Source organism: Vespa velutina, chromosome 1 (assembly GCF_912470025.1).
Source record: "Vespa velutina chromosome 1, iVesVel2.1, whole genome shotgun sequence".
Classification (NCBI taxonomy): domain Eukaryota; kingdom Metazoa; phylum Arthropoda; class Insecta; order Hymenoptera; family Vespidae; genus Vespa; species Vespa velutina.
Genome location: NC_062188.1, coordinates 4,226,798 through 4,249,171, shown reverse-complemented (window position 1 = coordinate 4,249,171; position 22,374 = coordinate 4,226,798). Strand labels below are relative to the sequence as shown.

Sequence of the window (22,374 nt, the reverse complement as noted above, 5' to 3'; positions counted from 1 at the left end):
ATATGCATTCAATTTTATAGGTAAAGATATCACATTGTGTATATATGCACAATGATTTCGTACAATTATTTTATCGTAAATGCGTAATTATTATTTTTTTTTTTTTTCGGTTTTTTCCCTTCGAAAAAAAATTTTTACAATTTTAATGTATGTTAAATTGCGTATAATTAATTTTTCTAGACAGTTATATATGTACTATGATAACTAGATGTATAATCATTAGACCGATATATATCGACTGGAAATACGATAACGTATAAATAACTTATGTCGAATAATTTATAAGAGTAATTTATTCTAACGTAAGAACAATGGCGATTGCCAAGTTGCGTTGTAACGTTTGTGCGTCACAATTTATTTGCCATAGTATATTCTCATTAATAGACATATCGAATTACTTATACGTTTATATTTCACAGATTCTATTAATAAACATCAGGTTATTTGATGATTTCCTAAAGAATTATTATTTGTTGAAGTTATTCATGTGGGAGGTGTAGGTTTCTTTGAAAACTCTTTTTTATCGTCTTATGCTAATTAAAGAAATGGTAATCAATTTAAACGAATTGAATTCGAAAGAACAAAATGTCGTCGTCGTCGTCGTCGTCGTCGTCGTCGTCGTCGGTGATAACGTTCAAACTTTGGCGCGCTTTTAAAGCTTTAAAAGCGCATAACACGATTTACTCATAACTTTTCCTTCGCCATGTTTCCAGTTTACCGCATTTATTTAACATTTACTTTAAAGTCGTAGAAAGGAAAAAAGAACAAAAAAAAAAGGAACAAAAAACAAAAAGAAGAAAGAAAGAAAGAAAGAGTCGGTTAAAAGGCTAAAGCTTTAATATCTTCCTCTTCTCTCAAGGTGCTCCGAAATCGAGTTAAAAGTTCCTAGAACGAGAACGTTGCGTACTAGTATCAGATATTCTATAGCTGGAAACTAGCATCGAAAAGTCGATAAAAGTAGCGTTGACAGCTGTCGTACTCAATATCGCATGCCATGGACACTCTCTGATATCTTTTCAACGGAAATTACAAAGAATTATTTCTATCTACGTAAATTGTATACTGATTGTATTTATTGCGATAAAGTTGAAACGTTTAGTGGACACCAGTTTATTTTTTCTTTTTTTTTTTTTTTTTCGTTTTTTTTTTTATTCGTTTGTAGATTTTATATATCTGCATATACCTATAATATATATATATATATATATATATATATATGTATATATACTTAAGAAATAATTTTTCTTTTTTCTTTTTCCCCGAAAATTCCTATTCAGTATTATGTAACAAGTAAACGTTGCGGTAACTGTGGGTTAAACGATCGAATAGGGAGTAAGACACGGGATGTTAAAATCACGTGGAAAATGCCAGAGAGAAGCATCGCAAAGGGTTTGGGTGTAAAATCAAACTGGCTTTGCAGGGTCATGTTTAGACATGAACGAAGCCCCATTGTCGTGATGTAGGATTTAAAAGTGTTCTTTCTTTTTCTCTTTTTCTTACTCTCTTTCTTCCTGTTTAAATATTGTTCTTGTGGAATTTGTTTTGATAAACGATTTTCTAATTTCGAGTGCTACATTAGAGAGGGCCAGGGGAGGGAGCGAGAAAGAGTGAGAGAGGAGAGTGAGAGAGAGAGCAGAGAGAGGAGAGAGAGAGAGAGAGAGAGAGAGAAAGAGAGGAGGCGATGTAATGAATAGCTTTGTTTTTATAAAGTAAATAGTAAGTAGTAAAATTATTCGATTCAATTTGACTCGATTGGATTAATTGTGACTTCGATATTCGTTTTTTGATTATTGACAGATTAACTTGTAATTTAGTCATTACTTGAAACGAGTATAATGAACGAAATAGAACGAAAGGAATATAAGATTAATATTAGTTCGATATCTTTGTAAAAAGAATCAGAACAATTAAATACAGTCACTAGATGATTTGTCGTAGTTACTGCATTGCCTAAGTTTCCACCGATGCATTATCGGATATTGGTGCATCGTAGGAGAGACGAGTGATGCATCAATTATCAAACGAAGCCCAGATCGATAACGTGTGTGCGGCTACTGGATGAAATGATATAAAATAAACTATATTTGAAAACGCCTATAAAAGGATATTTATTTATTCATAAAGACTATACTCAAATATAATACATATTTGTACAAGCGAAAAAAAAAATTAGGAAAAGAAAAAAAATTGATACTTCATATAAATGTCCACCATAAATTTCACAGAGTGAAACGATAACGAATCGTGAACTTTTCGATGAATTAACCGCTTTCCTCGAATTCCGTATCGAGAGTATCGAGATTTAGTGTTATCCATTCATAGCCTAGATTAGACGTATCTATCGTGTCTTCATTTCTGGGTCGGTCGTATCTTCAAGAAAGTATGCCTTTGAAAAGCAAAAAGAAGAAGAAAAGAAAGGATAATAATATGTCTAATAAAAAAGACCCAAGATAAGAGAGATTACGGTTTGATATAACTCTTCGGAGACAGCAAAAAAAATGAAACTGTCTCGTAGGCATCGGAATCGTCGGAAAGAACGAGACGAACAGGATTCGAGAAAGCATCGTTAAAGGAAGAAAGTCGCGACTGTTTCGAAGAGGGAGGAAATCTCTAAATGGAGTAAAATGTGGCGGAGAGCGATAGTGGCGGCGGCGTGGCGCTGTTATCATGTGGGGGTGTGAGATAGGGTGGGGGATGCCAATGCGAAGGTCGTTCGAGGCTCGCTCGAGGGAGGACATCAGTCGACGTAAGGACGTCTACCGATGTAGATGTTTTCAGTTCTTCTAGCTACTATTCTGAATGCGGAGAAAAGGTTTACAGCATCTCAAGATGCGAGAGTGTAAGAGAAGTGTATTTTTTCGTGAGATTAAGTGAAACAAAGTCGGTTACAGGTGTTATAATTCAATTTTGGGATATTATAAGTGGAACCGGTAGTGGTGAGTTTGGGTAGGCAACAATTGGTGTTTTGTATCTTTCTCTCTCATGCTCTCTCTCTCTCTCTCTCTCTCTCTCTCTCTCTCTCTCTCTCTCTCTCTCTCTCTCTCTTTTTCTCTTTTTTTTTTTTTTTTTTTTTTTTTTTTTTCTTTTTTTTTTCTTTTTTTTTTTTTTTTTTTTTTTTTTCTTTTTTCTTCTTACATCTTCCAAATGTTAAATCGTCATAAAGTATCTCTCGAACGTTCGAAAAATACAATTGCGTCATCTATCGATGAAAATTATATTAACAATAATAGGTCGATCCGGTTTCTTTTTTTTTTTTTTTTTTTAAATAAGAAACTATTCTGTTTAAGCGGCTGAAAATTATACTTTATTAGACGTTTCAAAAATCTTCCTTTTAAAATCATATTTCGTCGAAAAATTTAAAATCTTCCCGTCGGTCATCGAAATCATGATTATTACATCGATATTCGAATCGAAGTTCGTTATCGAGATTGAAGACGTCGCTGTATTATTATTTTAATTATGTTTTATTAATGTACTCGACTGCGGCCGAGTTTCGTATTACTTGTTTGGTAATTGCATCTAGACACTTAACCTTCATACGATATACCTGTTGTGTACGCATCTATGTATGTATGTATGTATGTATGTATACACACGTATATTTATCTCTATGTACATCGACAACGTTTCGCACGATAACAAATAGTCAATCGTTTATCAAAAGTTATCAGCAAATTTTCATCACAAATGTATCATGTATTGTTATTAATACTTAATAACAATTTAAATGTCTATCTTTTGCAGAGGTCTACACTTTCGATTTGATAAAAAAACAAAAACCTCGTTTCTATTTGGAAGAACGTATATATTTTCGAAGATATATAGACGTAGTATGTATATTGCGGAAGACATGTTTCGACGTTTGGATCGATAAGAGCGTAGAATCGCTCTCAGTTTCAAAGTTGCAGTATCCGACGAGGGAATCTTACAAAATTTTTCTTCTATTTTTAAAGTAATATAATCAAAAGGTTAGTAATAGCTTACTTCGTCCTAATTTGTTGGATATTGCGATACTTGAAAAGTCCTCCTATTTCAAGCCGAAAGATTTGGATATTTCATTATTTTTTCACAATGTCAAATTATTTCAACGTGAGCTTCTATTTTTTTTATTTATGTTGATGAAATACTACGATTCTATAAAAAAATTATTTGATTTCAATTTATCGATTTCTTATAATATCAAATTATTTTAACTTTGAACTTTGTTTTTGTATTGTGTATATACTTATATATATAATAAAATAGATCATGGTACGCGCTAACGTGAGCTTAAACCATTCGTTGTGGTTATCTTTTGTCGGTCTGACTACACGTCGACTTGTTTCACTGTCGCACTACTTTACATCGAACAAGTTGTTGCAATATTTCGTTGATTTATCTAGCTTATGTTGATTCTTTATTCGAACTAGATAACAAATTCTCATCATTCATGTTCCCAATATTTCGTAATAATGTCTTCGATAACGTACAGTTCATCTCGAAAATATGTTCGCATTTTGCAAATTATAAAAGCTAATTGTTTCTCTGAAATCTCTAAATGAAATTATTCGAATAATTGTTTCGTCCTATAACGCAATCGTTAAATTCTTGAGAATATTGATTTTGATCTAAAACACATTTTCTCTCTCTCTCTCTTTCTCTCTCTCTCTCTTTCTCTCTCTTTATGTCTATATTAACTTCGTCACATGGCGATAATAATATTATCATGATTTACAAAAATCAGTAGATCAATTAATGCGAGATATAAAGAAGAAAGTTTGAAAATGTTTTCACTTTTTGCTCATTGATTCACATTTTGTTAGCAGTAAAGATTTTAATAGTACTTGTTAATGAAATATATGTCACATACGAAAACGATTGCCGCAATAATAGCGAAAATTCCACTCGAGATCATCTGATTGCTGTATTGTTCGACGTATTGGAATATCAAATTTTTGGGGAAGTCGGTCCAATCACTAATCAGGATAAAGCCAGCTGTAAGACAAAGTACCGCCCCCATTACGGAAAATGCTATAACCTGTAAAATAAAAATGATCTTGGTGACATAGTCTTTAACTAAACAAGTTAATCGTCTTGTCTTAATTAACATTTTCCTTTATCAATTCAACTTTGCACTTTTCACTTTCGTTGCATAAAATACTGTTTCGAAATATATTTTATAAAATACGTCCTCGGAAATTCTAAATTTAGATCATTTGTCTTTTAGAAAACAAGAGAACATAACGGGAGACTATTATCGAGCAAGTACGATGAACTACACATTTCCAGTTAACAGAGAACATTTCTCAATCAAATTTGAATAATTTGTACTCGCAGGAGGCCCGTTGTCCTCGTTGACTAGATGGAAATTGTAGTGCCAACGAAAGAATTATTTTCGTTATATCCTTTTTTTTTTTCTCTCTCCACATGAAGAGTCGTTGAAGGATTATCGTGATTTTTTTTTTTTTTCTTTTTTAATAAGAACACGTAAAATTATGCATAATAGAAAGAGTTATCCACTTACCGTTTTCTTTGGTATACGATCACCGAGTAAATGACACAGGATGATGATAGCATTTATCAAAATATAGCCGCAGAGAGATATGTAGACGATAGCTACATGGTCTATGTCTTCTCGATGAATCTCATTAAAAGGGTTGACTATTAGACCAAGTGATATGATGCATAAGATCTAGAAAGTCCAATTGTGTGGAAACGTATTTAATAGTTTTTTTTTTTTTTTTTTTTTTTTTTTTTTTTTGATTACATAATATTAAATTTAATTAAGATACGAAAAGAAGATTTCGGAACGACGGGAAATATTTTAAAAGATATCGATTGAAAATTAATAGAGAGAAGAGACAGGCAGAGAAAAAGAGAGAGAAAATATGGCTATTGTAACACTTACAAGTTCGATGATCTTACAGAAGAAAGGAACCTCCTTGAAATATTTTTGAAGTCTCAATGAAATAGATGGTCTTTCACTCTCTTCCGACATTTTCTCACGATCAACTTAAAGATCGTAAAAATCCAATCCCCACACTTTTGATCGTTTCACCAACGAAAACCTTGTATTTTCCGCCGTTTTCTATTTCTCTCGCTTTTTCACTTTTACGATGAACCAAACAACGCCCAGATCGTTGCGAATTGTCGTCTTTCAAGAGCCGACCGTCTAGTCGCTTCTAGTCGCGTAAGACTAGCGATGGTATACGATTTACGTTAACTAGAGTAAGTCCCCACTTCCTTGCCGTCTAAGTGCATTTAACTCGCAATTGCAACGTTTTTGGTACTCAACCTTAGATCAAATATATTAGAATATTTTCTATTATTTTCTTAGATACTTATATCAAAATTTATTGAAAATAAATTATTCGACTGTATAATAATTAATTTAATATAATGTATATTAATATATACGTATTAATATAATATCGATATAATTTTTATTTCCTTTCCACTTTAAAAATTTTTTTCTTATATATATATATATATATATATATATATATATATATATATATATATATATACATATACACCTATGTACTTGAGATATTACTAAGATTAATGAAATCGAAGATCTCGTCGAGAATAATTCGACGCGAAGATTCAGGTTACTCAGGAACTTTTCAGTATCTCGACTAAATTGCAAACTTTACAACCAGTTGTAATCCTTCCTCATTAGGACTATCCTTATAACGATGGCCCTTTTGATGGTGCTCGAACAAATTGCTTTTCCATAGTGTAGATTAATTGAATTTTATATACTGTTATACATGTACAGACAATTTAATTAGAAAATCCCTATTAATTTAAAATTCACAATAATTCTTAAACTACATTTTAAAGGATTTATTAATGAAATTTCTTTCCTTTTTTTTTATTTTTTTCTCCCAAAGAAAAAAAAAAATCATCAAAGAAATTGGAACAAAATTATATATTCGATCGAGCAACATGCATTTTCTACTCTTGTTAATAAATAATAAAAGTAATCGCAGATAACAGAACATCGTAGCCCTGATATGCGAACCACCTTCTTGTTTCATATTATGCACCGAATCGCATAAAAGCCAGTTGACACGCGCGTGCTCAGCAAACCAACACCTACATTCATCTCTCATTGTCACATTCTTAATTAATCGTGCTCGTCATCGGTCCTTCCGAGTTTTGACCTCCTCGTTGCCTCTCTCTCTCTCTCTCTCTCTCTCTCTCTCTCGCTCTCTCTCTCTTTCTTTTTCTCTTTTACTTCCCTCTCTTTTGTACTATTCTTTTGTTATTCTTTTACTATTTCCAATGCTTTGATAGTTCTTACCGCACTTTGCTACAATTATGGTGTCATTTGGGACATGAACTCGAGATTGAATGTGGGCCGATCCCTTGGAAAGAGAGAAAGAGAGAGAGAAAAAAGAGAGAAAGAGGGACTCACATCGACCTTCATGGTTTTTCTAGACTGACGCATGTATCACCTCTCTTAATCGTATTTTTTATGTTCCTTATTTTCTTTAAGTTTCCTTTCCTTTTTTTTTTTTTTAACTTGGAACATTCCAATTTTTATTTTCTTTTTAACTTTATCTTGAAAAAGTAGATATACAGGAATGATATCGGTACAGGATAAAATTTGTTTATTTCAATGACTCACGTTATGTTTTTCTTAATGGAATATTCCAATATCAACTAAGAGAATTATATCATGTATTCTGTTTATCATGTATTTATCATGTATTCTGTTTTTGTTTTCTAACGTAAGCATAACAAACGTTCGTTCATTAATAACATGTATTTTTTTTTATGTGTTTTACGTTCCTTTTTGGTTTGTTTCTTATATTTTTGTTTTTTGTTCATTTGTTGGATTCAGTATTGAAGAATTTAATTTCGAAATAACGAAGAATTCGATTTCGAAATAATTTGTTCGGAAATTTTATCATCGGAGGAACGAGCGACGGAATAAAAAATATGAGAAGTATGAAAAAATAATGTTATCGCGAGAAAGTTTCTTATTTGATTTCCTCTCATCTTGATGTACGATTCGCAGGACAATTCTGTCATCTTTTAGGAATGTCACAGTGTAATGGATTTACGATGCATCGGACGTATGTACGCGTCTCTCCGAACGACATCCAATTTCTTTGATAAAAGTGTCCGAGACAAACTTAACGTTCAACGAACGACTTTCGAACGAAGCTAAACTATATAGTTGGTGAACTAGTATGCACGACACGGCGATTACGGAAACGCGTGAAACAGAAATTGCAAAGAAGTTTGTAGTTCGCGTACATAGAACACCGTGAAACGACCGCAGGCAGATGGAAATAGTCAAGTAAAATGGAGAAATCAAGCTTTGAGTTACGATGAGGTATTATTTATCGAGAGAGAAAGATAGATAGATAGATACAGAGAGAGAGAGAGAGAGGAGAGAAGAGAGAGAGAGAGAGAGAGAGAGAGAGAGGAGAGAGGAGAGAAGAGAGAGAGAGAGAGAGAGTATATCTTTTGGTTTTTCCATTTTATCTTAATATTAACTCTTCTTATTTTTTTCAGTTTTTAATTTAACTTGATATCGGGCGATGTCGAACCAATTAATTTTTGGCTGTTTCGTGTTTAATATTTGTAATATTTTATTATTGCTGGCACTCGTTGAATCGAAAATATCGATAATAACAGAAATAAGATTAGGTGTAAGAAAGAAATTTCATACTTTTTTTACATACGTTTATTCTTATTTAAATAAAATATTTGAAAAATATATCGTTTGATTTGTTCATTCTTTGATCGTTTATTACTGGATTACTTTTACATCATTGCAATTGAACAGGATAAAATTAGATAATGAAAATTTATGTCAATATTTAATGTTTAAAGTCTATTGCCTCACGATCCACCAATTTTCACGGCGAACGATTTTGATACTGCGTTTCGTCAGCGTACCGTAACGAAAGTGCAACTGTGCTCGTCGGAGAGTAAGTGAAATACGCTAGACGTCCATGATAAATCGAATATGGATGGGAGAAGCTGTTGGAAGTAATATATTAAAAAAGAAAAAAAAATCACTCGGCATTATTCATTTCGAGAGAGAGAGAGAGAGAGAGAGAGAGAGAGAGAGAGAGAGAGAGAGAGAATAAACCAGATTGATTCTCTCTCTCTCTCTCTCTCTCTTTCTCTTTTTCTTTCTCTCTCTTTCTCTCTCTCTTTTTTTCTTTCTATTTCAATAAACTACGAGTAATTGCTTTTAAAATGAATCGACAATCGATCATAACGTAATAACGTTTCAATAAAATTCATGTATAATTTGTATACGTACTTATCGTACGGTTGAAATAAACGTTCGGAGGATAGAAAGGATAAGAAATGAAAAGCTGTAAAAATCGTCTTAAGAATTTTTGTCCTCCTTCCATCGATGCCGAGCGAGCTTTCTAAAAAGCTCATTTCGACATCGTCAAAAGCCAATGGCGGTGCACCCGCCGACCTTTTTTCTTTCCTTTCGTATTTCTACATATAATATATATATATATATATATATATATATATATATATATATATATATATATATATATATATATATATATATATATATGTACATGGATACACGGTGAAGCATTTTTATCCTTTCTAGGTCAACTGAATTTTTACGTAAGCAGGGACGACGACGATGACGACGACGACGACGACGACGACGACGACATTGCTGTATGTTATTATTTAACATGTATGCACGTGAATAACGACTTGGTGGGATTTGTAATGACGGTAACCCAATTCGTAAGCTTTCTCGATCTTTTTATATTTCCTAATCCAATTCCTCTTTATAATAAAGGGGAAGGAAGGAAGAATCGTTGAAAGAAAAAAAAAAAAAAAAAAAAAAAAAAAAAAGAAAAGAAAAAAAAGAAAAAAGATAATCGACGAATTTTGAAATTGACTCCCAATCAATCGTGGTCGGCTTGCAATCAATGTTGGGTACCTAGTTATTCGAGAATCAGTGGGAAGTATCCATTACGAGCGAAAGCGGAAACGCATGAACCGCCTCTCATGTTTGACGGGGAACGTCTCTCTTTTTCTTTCTCTCTCTTTCTCTTTCTCTTTTTAGGTGTATTGAAGAAACCGTTGGCGATATCGTTCGATGTCGACAATTCGGCCCACGATGTCATTCTTTCATGTGAAAAAATACATCGATGTTGCAACAATCTCTCGAAGCGAATACTAGAGAATAGAGGAATTGGGTGTGCGCTGCCCGATCTCGTTGCAAGTTTATAGTTGATAAATTTTTGGAATTCTGCGCCTACCATCCCGCCCGTCTGATTTATCTCGATCGTTTCGAATGTAAATCAGGCTTTCTCTGAGTAATAGTGGTTCTTTCAAAGGAACGCGGTTTAACGGCGGTCGTTAAGTAATCGCGTACTTCGATCGATCGACTTCTCGGCTTCCCTACGATGGAAGCTGATACTTGTGCTTCGACCTAGCCGCGAGCATAGCACCGCCTCCTCGAAACGTTCCTAACCATAAGGAATTTTATTTTTATTCGACTACAATGGTCTACTTTACGCGTGGGTCGATCTCTCACCGCGCCCATGTCGCGAGAAGACCAAAGTGTCTTGTAGTTCCTTTTTCTTTGGTCTACAGGAAAAGGGACGTATGCGGACATATGCGGATATGTGCAGGCGAAGAACATTTTCATTTCTCTTTTATATATATTCCTCCTATTTTAAGAACATGATTTTTTCGTCTACTCTTTTGAAAAGACAATTTTAAATTAATTATCAGCATTCTAATCGGCCCCGAGTGTCTTCTATTTTTCCAGCTTGAATAGATCCCTGTCTTATAGAAGATATTTCTAATCCTTTTTTTAAATAAAATTTATCTTTTTTTTCTTCTTCTTCTTCTTCTTCTTCTTCTTCTTCTTTCGTAAAAAAAAAGCAAGTTTTTAGAACCGTTTATCTTCTTATGGATATTTACAAAGTTCAACAAGGAGCCAAATCTATTCGCGAATTATCAGAGATTTCTATGATGAGATTAACCCACATTTCTAGACGAGATATTCTAGTCTTGTCGTTTGAAGGCAAACTTTCCTATCGATGATTAGACATTAACTCGAGATTAAAGTCACAACTCGTTAATCGATCTCTCGTGTTTATTTCTCACATTTCTCTCTCTCTCTCTCTCTCTCTCTCTCTCTCTCTCTCTCTCTCTCTCTCTCTCTCTCTCTCTCTCTCTCTCTCTTTCTCTCTCTCCTTAAGGACTCCATAAACATTTTAACGTAGGTAAGAGAAATAAGTATTAGAAAACAGCATAGACTATGAATTCGTTCCGAACGCGTTTTCACCGACAATTAAAACGGAGACAGGTTTACGTCCGATAAATCGCACGAGATCGAACAGGAGATATATATCCTATACTCTTCCGATAGGCCATCGGGATCCATAAAACGGAACGAGTATTTCTGCGTAGTCACTTAGAGTTGATTGGCTGTCTTGTTAAAATGAATAAATGCACGCGCGGTCGATGATTTTTCTCGTGGCGACGAGTATGTACACCGCACGAGAGGAGGAAGCTTATTAGAAACGCTTCCACCGGCGATACTTTCATCCTGGATTAGATTATTCTCTCTGTAAACGAGCGTGTCCAGGTGCCTCTCTCGCTAAAATCCGAGCCACATAGGAAGGTGGGGAAATGAAACAGGAGGGAAGAAACATTCAAGTGCTTTCATGTAGTTCCATTTTTATTTTCTAATCCAGTAGTCTCTCTCTCTCTCTCTCTCTTTCTCTCTTTCTCTCTCTTTATTTCTCTCGCATGGCAACAGTGATCAGGTATCTCGATGTATTATGTTCCTTCGTCTTTCTAAAGCGATTTCCCCTGTCCCGTCGAATCCGAGACGTTCTCGATTCTTCCAACGCCGATTTGACCATGTTTAGAAGTAGAGTCTGAGTGAGCGTTAGTGGGCTCGTTAGGACACTCGATACAGGAACGAGTCGTCGATTTGTCACCATTTACTTCAAACGTTCGTTTATCAAAGTAACGATACTTTCAACCGGCTAATCTCATCTTGTGACGAGTAATTTCCGAGCGAAAAGAAAACAAGGGACAAAGAAAAGAGACGAGAGAGATGAGAGAGAGAGAGAGAGACGAGAGAGAGAGAGAGAGCGAGAGAGAGAGAGAGAAGGTCTTAGACTTCTCTTAATTGCATACGCTTTTGTTCCTCATACTACTTTATATATTTCTTTCTCGTTAAATTGGTATGACCGGCACTTTATCTCAGCGCATGCCGTAGTTTCACTGTTGTTTCCGCAATGAACTTTTCGATTAATATAATCTGTACAAGTTAATGAACATTTACTGAAACAAACTGTATTGAGATTGTTATCTCAAAGATATCAACGTCTTTGTAAATTATCGTATCGAAAGGGTTTAGTTGGCACCTCAGGCTCATAAATTATACAAGTCTATCTCGGCTAACATCAAGCGAGTAATTTCTCGTTGATGCTCACGACTCGCAAACCGGATTGATTGACCATTGAAAAACGTTCGGTAGACCGTGAAACTATCGATGACCTTCTTACCATTCACGGTAGCTGTCTCACATTTTTAAAGTCTCCTTCACATCAAACTTAGCAATATATATTCGTACCTTTGTTCTTTTTTTCTTTCTTTATATACATACATACATAGATACATACATACATAGATACATACATACATACATACATACATACATACATACATACATACATACATACATACATACATACATACATACATACATACATACATACATACATATATATATATATAAGTGTCATACACACACACATACATGAACATATTGTATTTTTTTCCTTGTTCTTTCCTAATCGATTTTCTATACAATATTTTCTGTCAATTTATTACAACTACTGGTAGTTTAATATTTCGATTACATGATTAAATAACTATAAACTAGTTTGCTCGAAGAAATTGATTTAGGATAGATAATTCGTATGACCTTTCAAATCGATCGATAGATGACTCATTTGTGATATCCTACATTCGAGACGATGTTTAAATTGAATTTTACGATCACGTGATCGTTTCAATGAGCTAACAAACTTCTCTTTAAACAATAAATATTTATCTATTTAACGATTTTGTTTTTTTTTTTTGAACAATGTCGTCTAAGAGAGTTGAACTTGAATAAAAGTTTAAGATCGATGATCGAGATCTAAACGAGGAAAGTGAAGAAAATAGAAATTAAAATGATGACAAATCCGTGATCATCGGAGATCCTTCGATCTAAGGAGGACATGGCCAAGGGTATGGTGAAGGACCAAGGCGAATGTCCTTTATACTGGGTCGATGATTCAGGGGGACAGCTAAGGTACCTCCTACGAGCTGCTGCGCTTTATTTAACGGTAGTAGCAGCCTTGTGGTGCGTCCCCACCTGCCTCTATGATCGGTGAGGACATTATCATCAAACGATCTTTATCGATTGCGATCTTTATCGGTGTTAATCTTTTTACCTCTTTGAAAGTATTATTAATTTAGGAAGATCAGGAGATACTCGATGTGTTCTTTCATTTCTATAATTTTTTTATTATTATTATTATTATTATTATCGTATTTATTTACAAGAATAATTTATTTATTTGAAGTAGAACATGAGAAAAACAGATACTCTATTCGCAGAATATCGGAGACCGGGCAAGCAGTTGTATTGACCTTGGTGGATACAGCGGCGGCAGAATTGCAGAGCCTAGCTGAGCCAAAAATTGAACTCGATCCACATACATCTGTAAAGAATTCTAGTACGAAGAGTAATGATAGGATATACTCCGAGGATGTACACGATGCTGAACCATCCACGCAGATACCGAGTCCTTCAACGATCGAGGAAGAAAGTATCGAAGAGGATAATGATACGAATGTTTTATCGGACGAGGGTGAACTTTTGGGATTGCATGGGACACCACATGGAAGAAACGTTAACGAGAAAACTGCTGACATCGTGGTGGTCGTCAGAGCTGAGCAACAAAAGGTCGCAATGGATGCCGCCGTCGATGCCGTTCAATCGGAAGTTCGATCAGAGGAGGAAGAAGAAGTCGAGCAGGTGCTACCGGAAGATTTGGCCAAAGTCGAGGAAGCTTTTGCAACTGCATCCGAGTTGAATGATACAGCAGCAAGAGTTCGATTGATCAGTGGAGGCAATAGGGACGATGTGGCTGCTGCAGTGATCATCGATGGTCTTGTTGCATCTGGGCCATCCGACTCGCACGAGGATATACCATCTTTTAGCGAATGGGCACAGAAACGATTGGAGGAGGCAGAAAGAAGAAGAGTGAGTATCGAATCTCTAGTGATTCGACTTGGATTCAACGTAGATTAAGTGGCATGTGTTCTAATTGACTATTCGCTCTAGAAATTAAAGTGATTTGTTAGATTACACAACTGCATATTTGGGATCCATTGCTCTGGCTGTTATCTTATATACTCTTATTTCTTGGATGGGGCAATAGCTGATCTCCCTCAAATACTTTTCAATTTCGTAGATATTCAATTGACCACTGGTATACACTTGCAGCACATCCAAACGCCTCGGTGCAAAATCCAGGAGGACCAGGTCGAGGTATGGGCGGTATGAAGGTACGTTCGAAGAATTATGCTTCACCGGATTGCGGTGCGAAGATCGTTGCTGTTAATCCGGAAGCTCAGCACGCTAAAAGCGTATTGGCTGCCACCAGAGACGAGTACATGTTGAATACTTGTACCTCACGCGTCTGGTTTGTGGTAGAACTCTGTGAGGCCATTCAGGCAAAGAAAATTGAATTGGCAAACTTCGAACTATTTAGTTCGTCACCAAAGGAATTCTCCGTTTACGTTAGCGATCGTTTTCCAACGCGAGATTGGAGTCCGGTTGGTCACTTTACCGCGAAAGACGAGAGAGACATTCAAAGCTTTGCATTGCATCCTCAACTTTTTGGACAATTTATCAAAGTGGAACTTCAATCTCATTACGGTTCCGAACATTTTTGTCCAATTTCTCTCTTTCGTGCTTATGGTACAAGCGAGTTTGAGGTGCTCGAAACGGAAACAGAGAATCAGATATCAAGGGAATCGAGTTCTGATACCGAAGACGATGAGGACAACGACGAAGAGGAGATACTTGATGCCGACGGTGTACCATCGAATCTCTTTGGTAGCGCTAGGGATGCCGTTCTCAGTATCGTTAAAAAAGCAGCAGAAGTTTTGGTTAAGTCTAGCGACTTGACTGGGAACAACATAACGAAGATTCAACAAAGCATAGATTCTGGCACGATATTAGAAAATTCCTACGACAGTTGTACAACACCTAGATACACCATTCTCTGTCCTAAATGTTCCGATCAAAAATTTGCCAAAGTTTTTCAATTGGTCGGTTGCAGGGATCGACAATTGGACGATCTTCTGAAGAACCATCTGGTGAATGAGACTCTCAGAGAAGATGGATTATGTGCCGATCATGGTATTGACATATCCTCGATCAATCGAAAGAAGGAAGAAAATGGAAGCAGATCAAAAAGTACGGCAAGAAATCTTCAGGCAACATTCTTCTCTTCTGTTTTCAAGCCTGAGTACATAGTCGCGCTTTGCAACGTATTAGCAACGAAGGAACGCAAAGTGGTGATGAACACTAGCTACGAGATCCCTGGTAGTGAATCGGAGAACGTAACGCAGAAGGATGCTATATTAAAAGCGGAAAGCATCAATAAGAGCACCGACCTTCCTGTCGTATCCCCTCCATCACAAATCACTACCACATCTGCGATAACTTCGAAGGATGCCAAGCAACGTCAAGAATCTTCTAATGAAAAATTGGACACTACTACTTCGACATTGGTTGGGAGCTTATCTAGCAGCGAGAGTTTGGCTTTACAAATAAAACCAACAAAAACATTGAGCAAGGAGGATCTCGGAAGGAAAGAGCCGTCTTTATCTAGTTTGGAACCTAGCAAAGAAACGGCGGAAGAGACTTTACAAGGTGAAATTATTACAACTGCACCACTTGTTAAAAATTTGCCAACACCTACGTTGAAAATTGTTGAAGAATTATCGATCTTTGGAGCCACCGAGACCGCAACTCAAACAGTAGCTAGTGTACCAATAACAACTTACGTTACTCAAGAAATTAATAACAATCTTCCTTCATCTTTAATTGAATCCGGTGAAACTATTATTCAGAGTAAAACTGAAAGAACAGAGAAAAGTGAAAACGTTGGAACGAAGAAATTGGAACAAGTGGAAATTGATGGTAAAGGGAAGGGAGAGTCTAGTGAACAAGAAGGGAAATTATCTTCACAAGATCATCTGAATTTTGACACATTGCTTTCGGATTTAAAGGACTTAGAGAACGATGCAATTAATTTGCAAAATGGACCGGCTGCTGCCTTGAACGCGCAACCGACTGCAAGTACGACGCCACAACAAAAAGAGTCCGTTTTCCTCAGGTTATCCAACAGGATCAAGGTCAGTGATAGATTTGTTTAATTAAAAATAAGACGAATAATATAGTCAGTTTAAAAATATTTTAAACAATAACATTTTCGAAGTATATATTGAATATCCTTATATAGAAAAAAATTGGTTTCCCTTTTAATCCACATATTTTCAAAGTCTCATAATATTTTCTATTTGACCCGATAGGGATTTAATTAAGATATACGATTAAACTTTATACAGGTAAGCGTGTTCTATGATAAAAGAAACAAAATATTTCTTATTTACTAAATATAATTTCATTCGACAGGCACTCGAAAGGAACATGTCTCTGAGCGGTCAATATTTAGAGGAACTGAGTCGGCGTTACAAAAAGCAAGTGGAAGAAATGCAACGTTCTTTGGAACGTGCTATAACGGCAATGAGCGAGGAGTCGAGAAAAGGTGAGGAACGTGATTTAAAGAGACTCAACGAAATCGCTGCCTTACGAGAAGAGATAGCAGTACTCTCAAAATCGGTCGAATCGATTCTACATGATCGAGACAGTTGGCGTGGACGATTCTCTGCTATTGGCCAACACGCTCTTCTCATTTGCTTCGAAGTATTCGTGGTTATTCTTGTCCTTTCTTATTGCCGAAGAGCCACCGATTACGAGGATGAAGATGAAGAACAGGCGACGTCTAAGAAAAATACGACACGTAGAAAAAGTGCTGAAAATTTGTCAAACACTTCAACTATTAGCAAGAAGATCAAAAAACGACGACCAAGTGAGATCGCCTCTCATATATCAACCACTTATCACGATCTTATGATTGACGATCACTGCCACGAAACCAAAAAGGAACGAAAAAGGAAACGTAAGAAGGAAGCAAATACAAAGATCGTTGTTGGTATTGAAGGAAAACGCGAAATGATCAAATATAAAAGTACTTCGAGTCTTGTACCTCCAATGAATACGTTCGTTCAAACGAAAAGAGCTTCGTCGACTGATCCACCGAAAATCGAAGAAATACAAGTTCAACATAGCCAAGTCAAAGATTCGAAGTATATGACAAATATCACGAGCGAGCTTAGTAATGATGATAAAATAATTTATAGTATGAAAGAATCGGTAACGGCTCGTGAAAGTAATGTTATACTTGGCCATTCAGAAGATGCCGATTTTATCGAGACACGTTTGTTTTCAACTAATCAAGATAGATCTATCATACCTGTCTCTACCTCACAGATTAATGATTTTTCCAAAAATGGCTCTTCCAAGTATGGTGGGATATTGAAAGAAGGAAAATTAAGTTCTCCATCCTTCATGAAGACAGCTTTAGGAGCAAGAAAAAAGAGAAGCTCGATTAACAACACTGGCCAAACGCAGCAAAGTACTAAAGAAGAAAAGTGGGAAACTAATTCAGGAAATTCTTCGAGCGATAGATCCTCCCACAAGGAATCTCCAGAGACATCTAGAACTCTTTTAATACAGGTTGGCAACGTAAACGGTAGTGCTGCGAACGGTTTATTGGATGAAAGTGATGAATCGAGAAGTAGTAGCGTTACTCCGACTTCGTGGAAAAAAGAGAAGAAAAGTAGCGGTCTAAAGAAGATGGTGAGAAAGATTTTTTGATTGAAGTAGATACTTGCCAGTGCGTAATACCAGGGATCCGGTAGTTGTTCGAAAAAATAATTATCGGAATATATTATCTCGTTTTTCTTCGGAAACACATTCAGATTTCGCTTTTCCTTTTTCTTTTTCTTTTTGTCTCTTTTTTCTTTTCTTTTCTTTTTCTTTTTTTTTCTTTTTTTTCTTTTTTTTTCCCTGACGTTTTTCTTTCTAAAGTCAAATTATTTATGATTTTAAAATACACTGGGTCCTATAGACTTTATGGATGTGTCAATCGTATAACGATAAAGTCGTTATTTCTTTGATATGTTTAAACAGATGAAATAGCTAAAAGACTTATACCGGGTGTAACAAAACTACGCGACAAAATTATAGAAATGAATGCATATGTAGAGAAGAACAAGAAATTGGTTCTATCTATTGATTCTATCGAATGAATTCTTAATTTCTGAATTATAAAACTTTCAAGTATTATCTTAGTGTACTGCAATTATGTTTATTTGTTTAAATTGTAATTCATCTTCTACTTGAATACAAATCTTAGCTCATCGTCTCATTGAGTTGCGAACAATGTTCCCAAATTTTTACCATCGAAGCTTGTTAGATGTTGTTGAAATTTTACGTATACTGTATGCGTGTCATTCATTCTATTGCGTTGATTAATTTACTCAAATTATTGAATTCGCATCAATAGATTTTTTTTTATGCTTTTAAGAATGTCAATGCATTTAAGACCCTACTTAGATGTTTTATAATTCAGAAATTAAACATATCCAGATCCGTGTTAATAAATCCTTTTTATTTTTCTTTTTTTTTTTTTTTTTACTTTCTACATATGAGAAATCCATTTCTGAAGTTTCACCGTGTAGCTTTGCTACATCTTGTATACACACATATATATATATAACTCCCCGTATATTTAGAAACAAAGCAAAGTTTTCTCAAAATAAATTTATAGTTTAGAAAACTACGATAAAATATGAATAACTTGGAGCGATTAGTCATATAGTCATAGTCAGTGATTAGAAAATTATTATAAATTAGAGAGACATTAGAAATATTTTTTTTTATTCTTTTCGATATATACATATTTGTGTGTGTGTATATATATATCGTTTCTTTATTTTTTTTTTCTTTTTTTTTTTTCTTTTTTTTCTTTCTTTTAACATTTTTTCAGACTTGCCGAAATATCCACCAAATACGTTAATATTCCAAATATTTTATTCAAAGATGGAAACGATACTGAATAATGTAATTCTTAAGTAAATTATCAAAATTACGCAAAAGGAAATATATTATCATATAGAAACGTGTCTTAAGAATTTCTGAAATGTGAGTATTCTTTTCATAATATCTTGTCATTTTTAATACAGCGTCCGATTAGAATTGTTAAATAGAACTTATAGAAAATGACTATTGTTTTTATACTTACATATTAGCATTTGCAAGAAGCCTATAATTTTATCTCCATTTATCTCCGTCATCAAAAAGAAGAACATAAACGATTTTGCAAAATTTAAACGCATGTTTAGATCTCTAGAGCTAGTTTTTTATTTTTTTTTTATTTTTTTTGTAATTTGATTAAAATCATCGTAAAATATAATATTGTAGTCGCTCTGATCTCTTCCTCTCTCTCTCTTTCTCTCTCTCTCTCTCTCTCTCTCTCTCTCTCTCTCTCTCTCGCTATCGCTCTCACTTCTAATAATTATTGTTATAATTAACATAAATTAGATAGAGAGATGCGAAAAGGAGAGTAAAATAAAATTCTTGATAAAACGAGGTTGCGGTTTGAATAACCGAAAGATTGAATTACATGTCGTTAAGAGAAGAAAAGGAAAACCGGTGATCTTAATATAGATATTTAGAATAACGTAGATAGATAGATAAATAAATAAAGAAAGAAAGAAAGAAAGAAAGAAAGAAAGAAAGAAAGAAAGAAAGAAAGAAAGAAAGAAAGAAAATTCTTGTTAACCAACGGAATGGACTGTCGCAATGCTCTTAAATATCGAGAGATTTATATCAAGACGATTGACGATTATTATTTGATTTAATGTTAATGAATAAACAAGAACGGAAAAAATCGAAACTTATGAATGTGACCGATTTAGCTAGGCTAATTATCGACAGATATTGTAATCGTAATAAATACAAATCGATACATATATACTAATATCGTTTATATCAAATTACAATTTTAATTTATTAATTATCGATTTCATTTCAATAGATCTTACTGATCGTATGAAATCTGCTTATTATAATATGTGTTTACATACATTCTTCGTGTCGTAAATGTTGACTTTAATTTATTTATATATATATATGTATAAATTATACACATACATACATTTTTTCCCTTTCATAGAAATTCTTAACAAAAATCCATCTTTATAATTTCCTTAATTATCTTATCGTAATCGAAAATTTCTAAGTCACAATGTGTGCGTGAAAAATCACCGATTGCTTTGCGATAGATCAATATATCCATAGAATAATATTAATGTAATTACACTTATTTTGTAATTCTTTTAATCGAGCTCGTGTTTCTTTTGTTTTTCTTTTCGCTATTCTTCTTCTTTTACAGAAATTCATCACAATGTCTTCCAGCAATGTTACTTAATCGTCTCATTTGCTGTTTCCTCCTCATCCTCTTACTCCTCCTCCTCCTGCCGCCTTCTTCAAGCCTTTTCTCTCTTTTTCTTATCATTTTATTTTTTATAAACCCGATAAAAATTTCATCTACCGAAAAATTTCATTAATCTCATTCTTTAAAAAAATTATGAATTTTAAAAGCTATTGGGGAAAAAAAAATTGAAGAAAAAGAATTCATAAATGTTTATCTCGCATAAACGAACTCGATCCCTTTTAATTCTATTAAGACTGTCGCAAAGAATATCTCGGACACATAAAGAAATAATGTGCCAGCATTTCGTATTTGGTAAAACGAGAGAATAATAATAACAACAATAATAATAATTATAATTATAATTATAATAATAATAATAATAATAATAATAATAATAATAATAATTATAAAAAATAAGATAAAAGAAGAATTAAAAAAACGAGCTGTGATAAAACACTCCTTTAACTTGTGAAGAATGACAATGGTGGAAGCGTAATTTCCAAGTGAAATATGAAAACAAAGAGAAAAAGAAAGAAAGAGAGAGAGAGTGTGTGTGTGAGAGAGAGAGAGAGAGAGAGAGAGAGAGAGAGAGAGAGAGAGAGAGAAGAATGGAAGAGAAGAAGAATTACTTAACTTTAACCAAGACGTGTCCTATTACTTAATGTGCATTTAAAGATTCTAAGATAATGAATGAAGATGAGAATACGTGCTATATACTCGATCAATTCTCGATTCTCGAGTTTCATTCGAGTATATATATATATACATACATAATATACATATATACGTATATATACATATATATATATACATATATATATATATATATTCTATAGATATAGATAATCATCTTAATTATTAACATCAGTAAATGATACATGAATTTAAGCGTATAGTACTAAAGTAAAAAATTGATCATTGTCTCCCATGATCACAAAACTATGTACTCATAATCATATATTCATCGTAATTGCTTATTATCATTTTCATAATCACTTTTTTTTGGATAGTGATATATATATATATATATACATATATATATATACATACATGCATACATACATGCATACAACATATATACATATATACATATATATTTTCACTGCGTGTGATAAAAATGCGAAGCTCGACTTTCAATTATTCAATTTAGTGAGAATAGCACTGTTTATTCCTATATATATATATATTTATATATACATATATGTGTGTATATTTTATCTATAAATTTATTAATTGATTATAACAATTATATTGTTCTATCGTAATGACTGTACTTAATTGGACGAAATTTGTACAGGTTGAGAAGTATTTCTCTTTATTTACAATATTTGTTATAAAATAAAAATCTATTTGATTGAATTTATTTAAAAGTTTATATTTCATCTTATTTATAATGATTTGTATATAAAATATAATATTATTTTATTATGAAAATTGTTTGGTAAATTTTATTGATGATAATAATCCAAATGGAATTAGACAATCTTAATAGAAATATATTAAAAATTTTTAATTGGATTATTAAAAAAAAGAATTCCACCGATTAATGACATGTGAGTATATGAATAACAATGAAGTATTCAAGTAACTCTCGAATATAATATTTACGCTTAATGTATTTAATATCTGCTTATATTAGAGAAGTTACGTGTATTATTTATTAAAGAAAAAAATATAATGAACTCGCGTTGTCAAGACTATTTAATCTAAGGAACGTCGAGCTACGTCA

The 22,374-nt window shown here is 33.8% G+C and overlaps 2 protein-coding genes across 5 annotated transcripts; one reads left to right on the top strand and one right to left on the bottom strand.

The window, feature by feature from the left end:
• Positions 1–1,907: 1,907 nt before the first annotated feature.
• On the top strand, positions 1,908–21,271 carry LOC124947532 (SUN domain-containing ossification factor). 4 transcript variants are annotated; one of them, XM_047489843.1, is made up of 5 exons: positions 1,908–2,945; positions 13,139–13,393; positions 13,624–14,276; positions 14,516–16,437; positions 16,718–19,168. In XM_047489843.1, the coding sequence occupies exons 2-5, from the start codon at positions 13,242–13,244 to the stop codon at positions 18,020–18,022; spliced, it is 4,032 nt and encodes a 1,343-aa protein (XP_047345799.1). In that variant the 5' UTR covers positions 1,908–2,945; positions 13,139–13,241; the 3' UTR covers positions 18,023–19,168. The 4 variants fall into 4 exon arrangements, 3 of the variants coding, with proteins under 3 accessions (XP_047345799.1, XP_047345778.1, XP_047345791.1); XR_007100442.1 differs by lacking the exons at positions 1,908–2,945; positions 13,139–13,393 and adding exons at positions 19,197–19,351; positions 19,459–21,271 and having other exon boundaries at positions 14,039–14,272; positions 14,484–16,437; positions 16,718–18,004; XM_047489822.1 differs by lacking the exons at positions 1,908–2,945; positions 13,139–13,393 and adding an exon at positions 19,197–21,271 and having other exon boundaries at positions 14,039–14,272; positions 14,484–16,437; positions 16,718–18,004.
• Positions 3,079–6,245, bottom strand: LOC124947604. The gene is made up of 3 exons (XM_047489996.1): positions 5,888–6,245; positions 5,504–5,671; positions 3,079–5,017 (listed from the first exon to the last, which is right to left on the bottom strand). Exons 1-3 carry the CDS (start codon positions 5,975–5,977, stop codon positions 4,814–4,816), a joined length of 462 nt encoding a protein of 153 aa, XP_047345952.1. The 5' UTR covers positions 5,978–6,245; the 3' UTR covers positions 3,079–4,813.
• Positions 21,272–22,374: the final 1,103 nt, after the last annotated feature.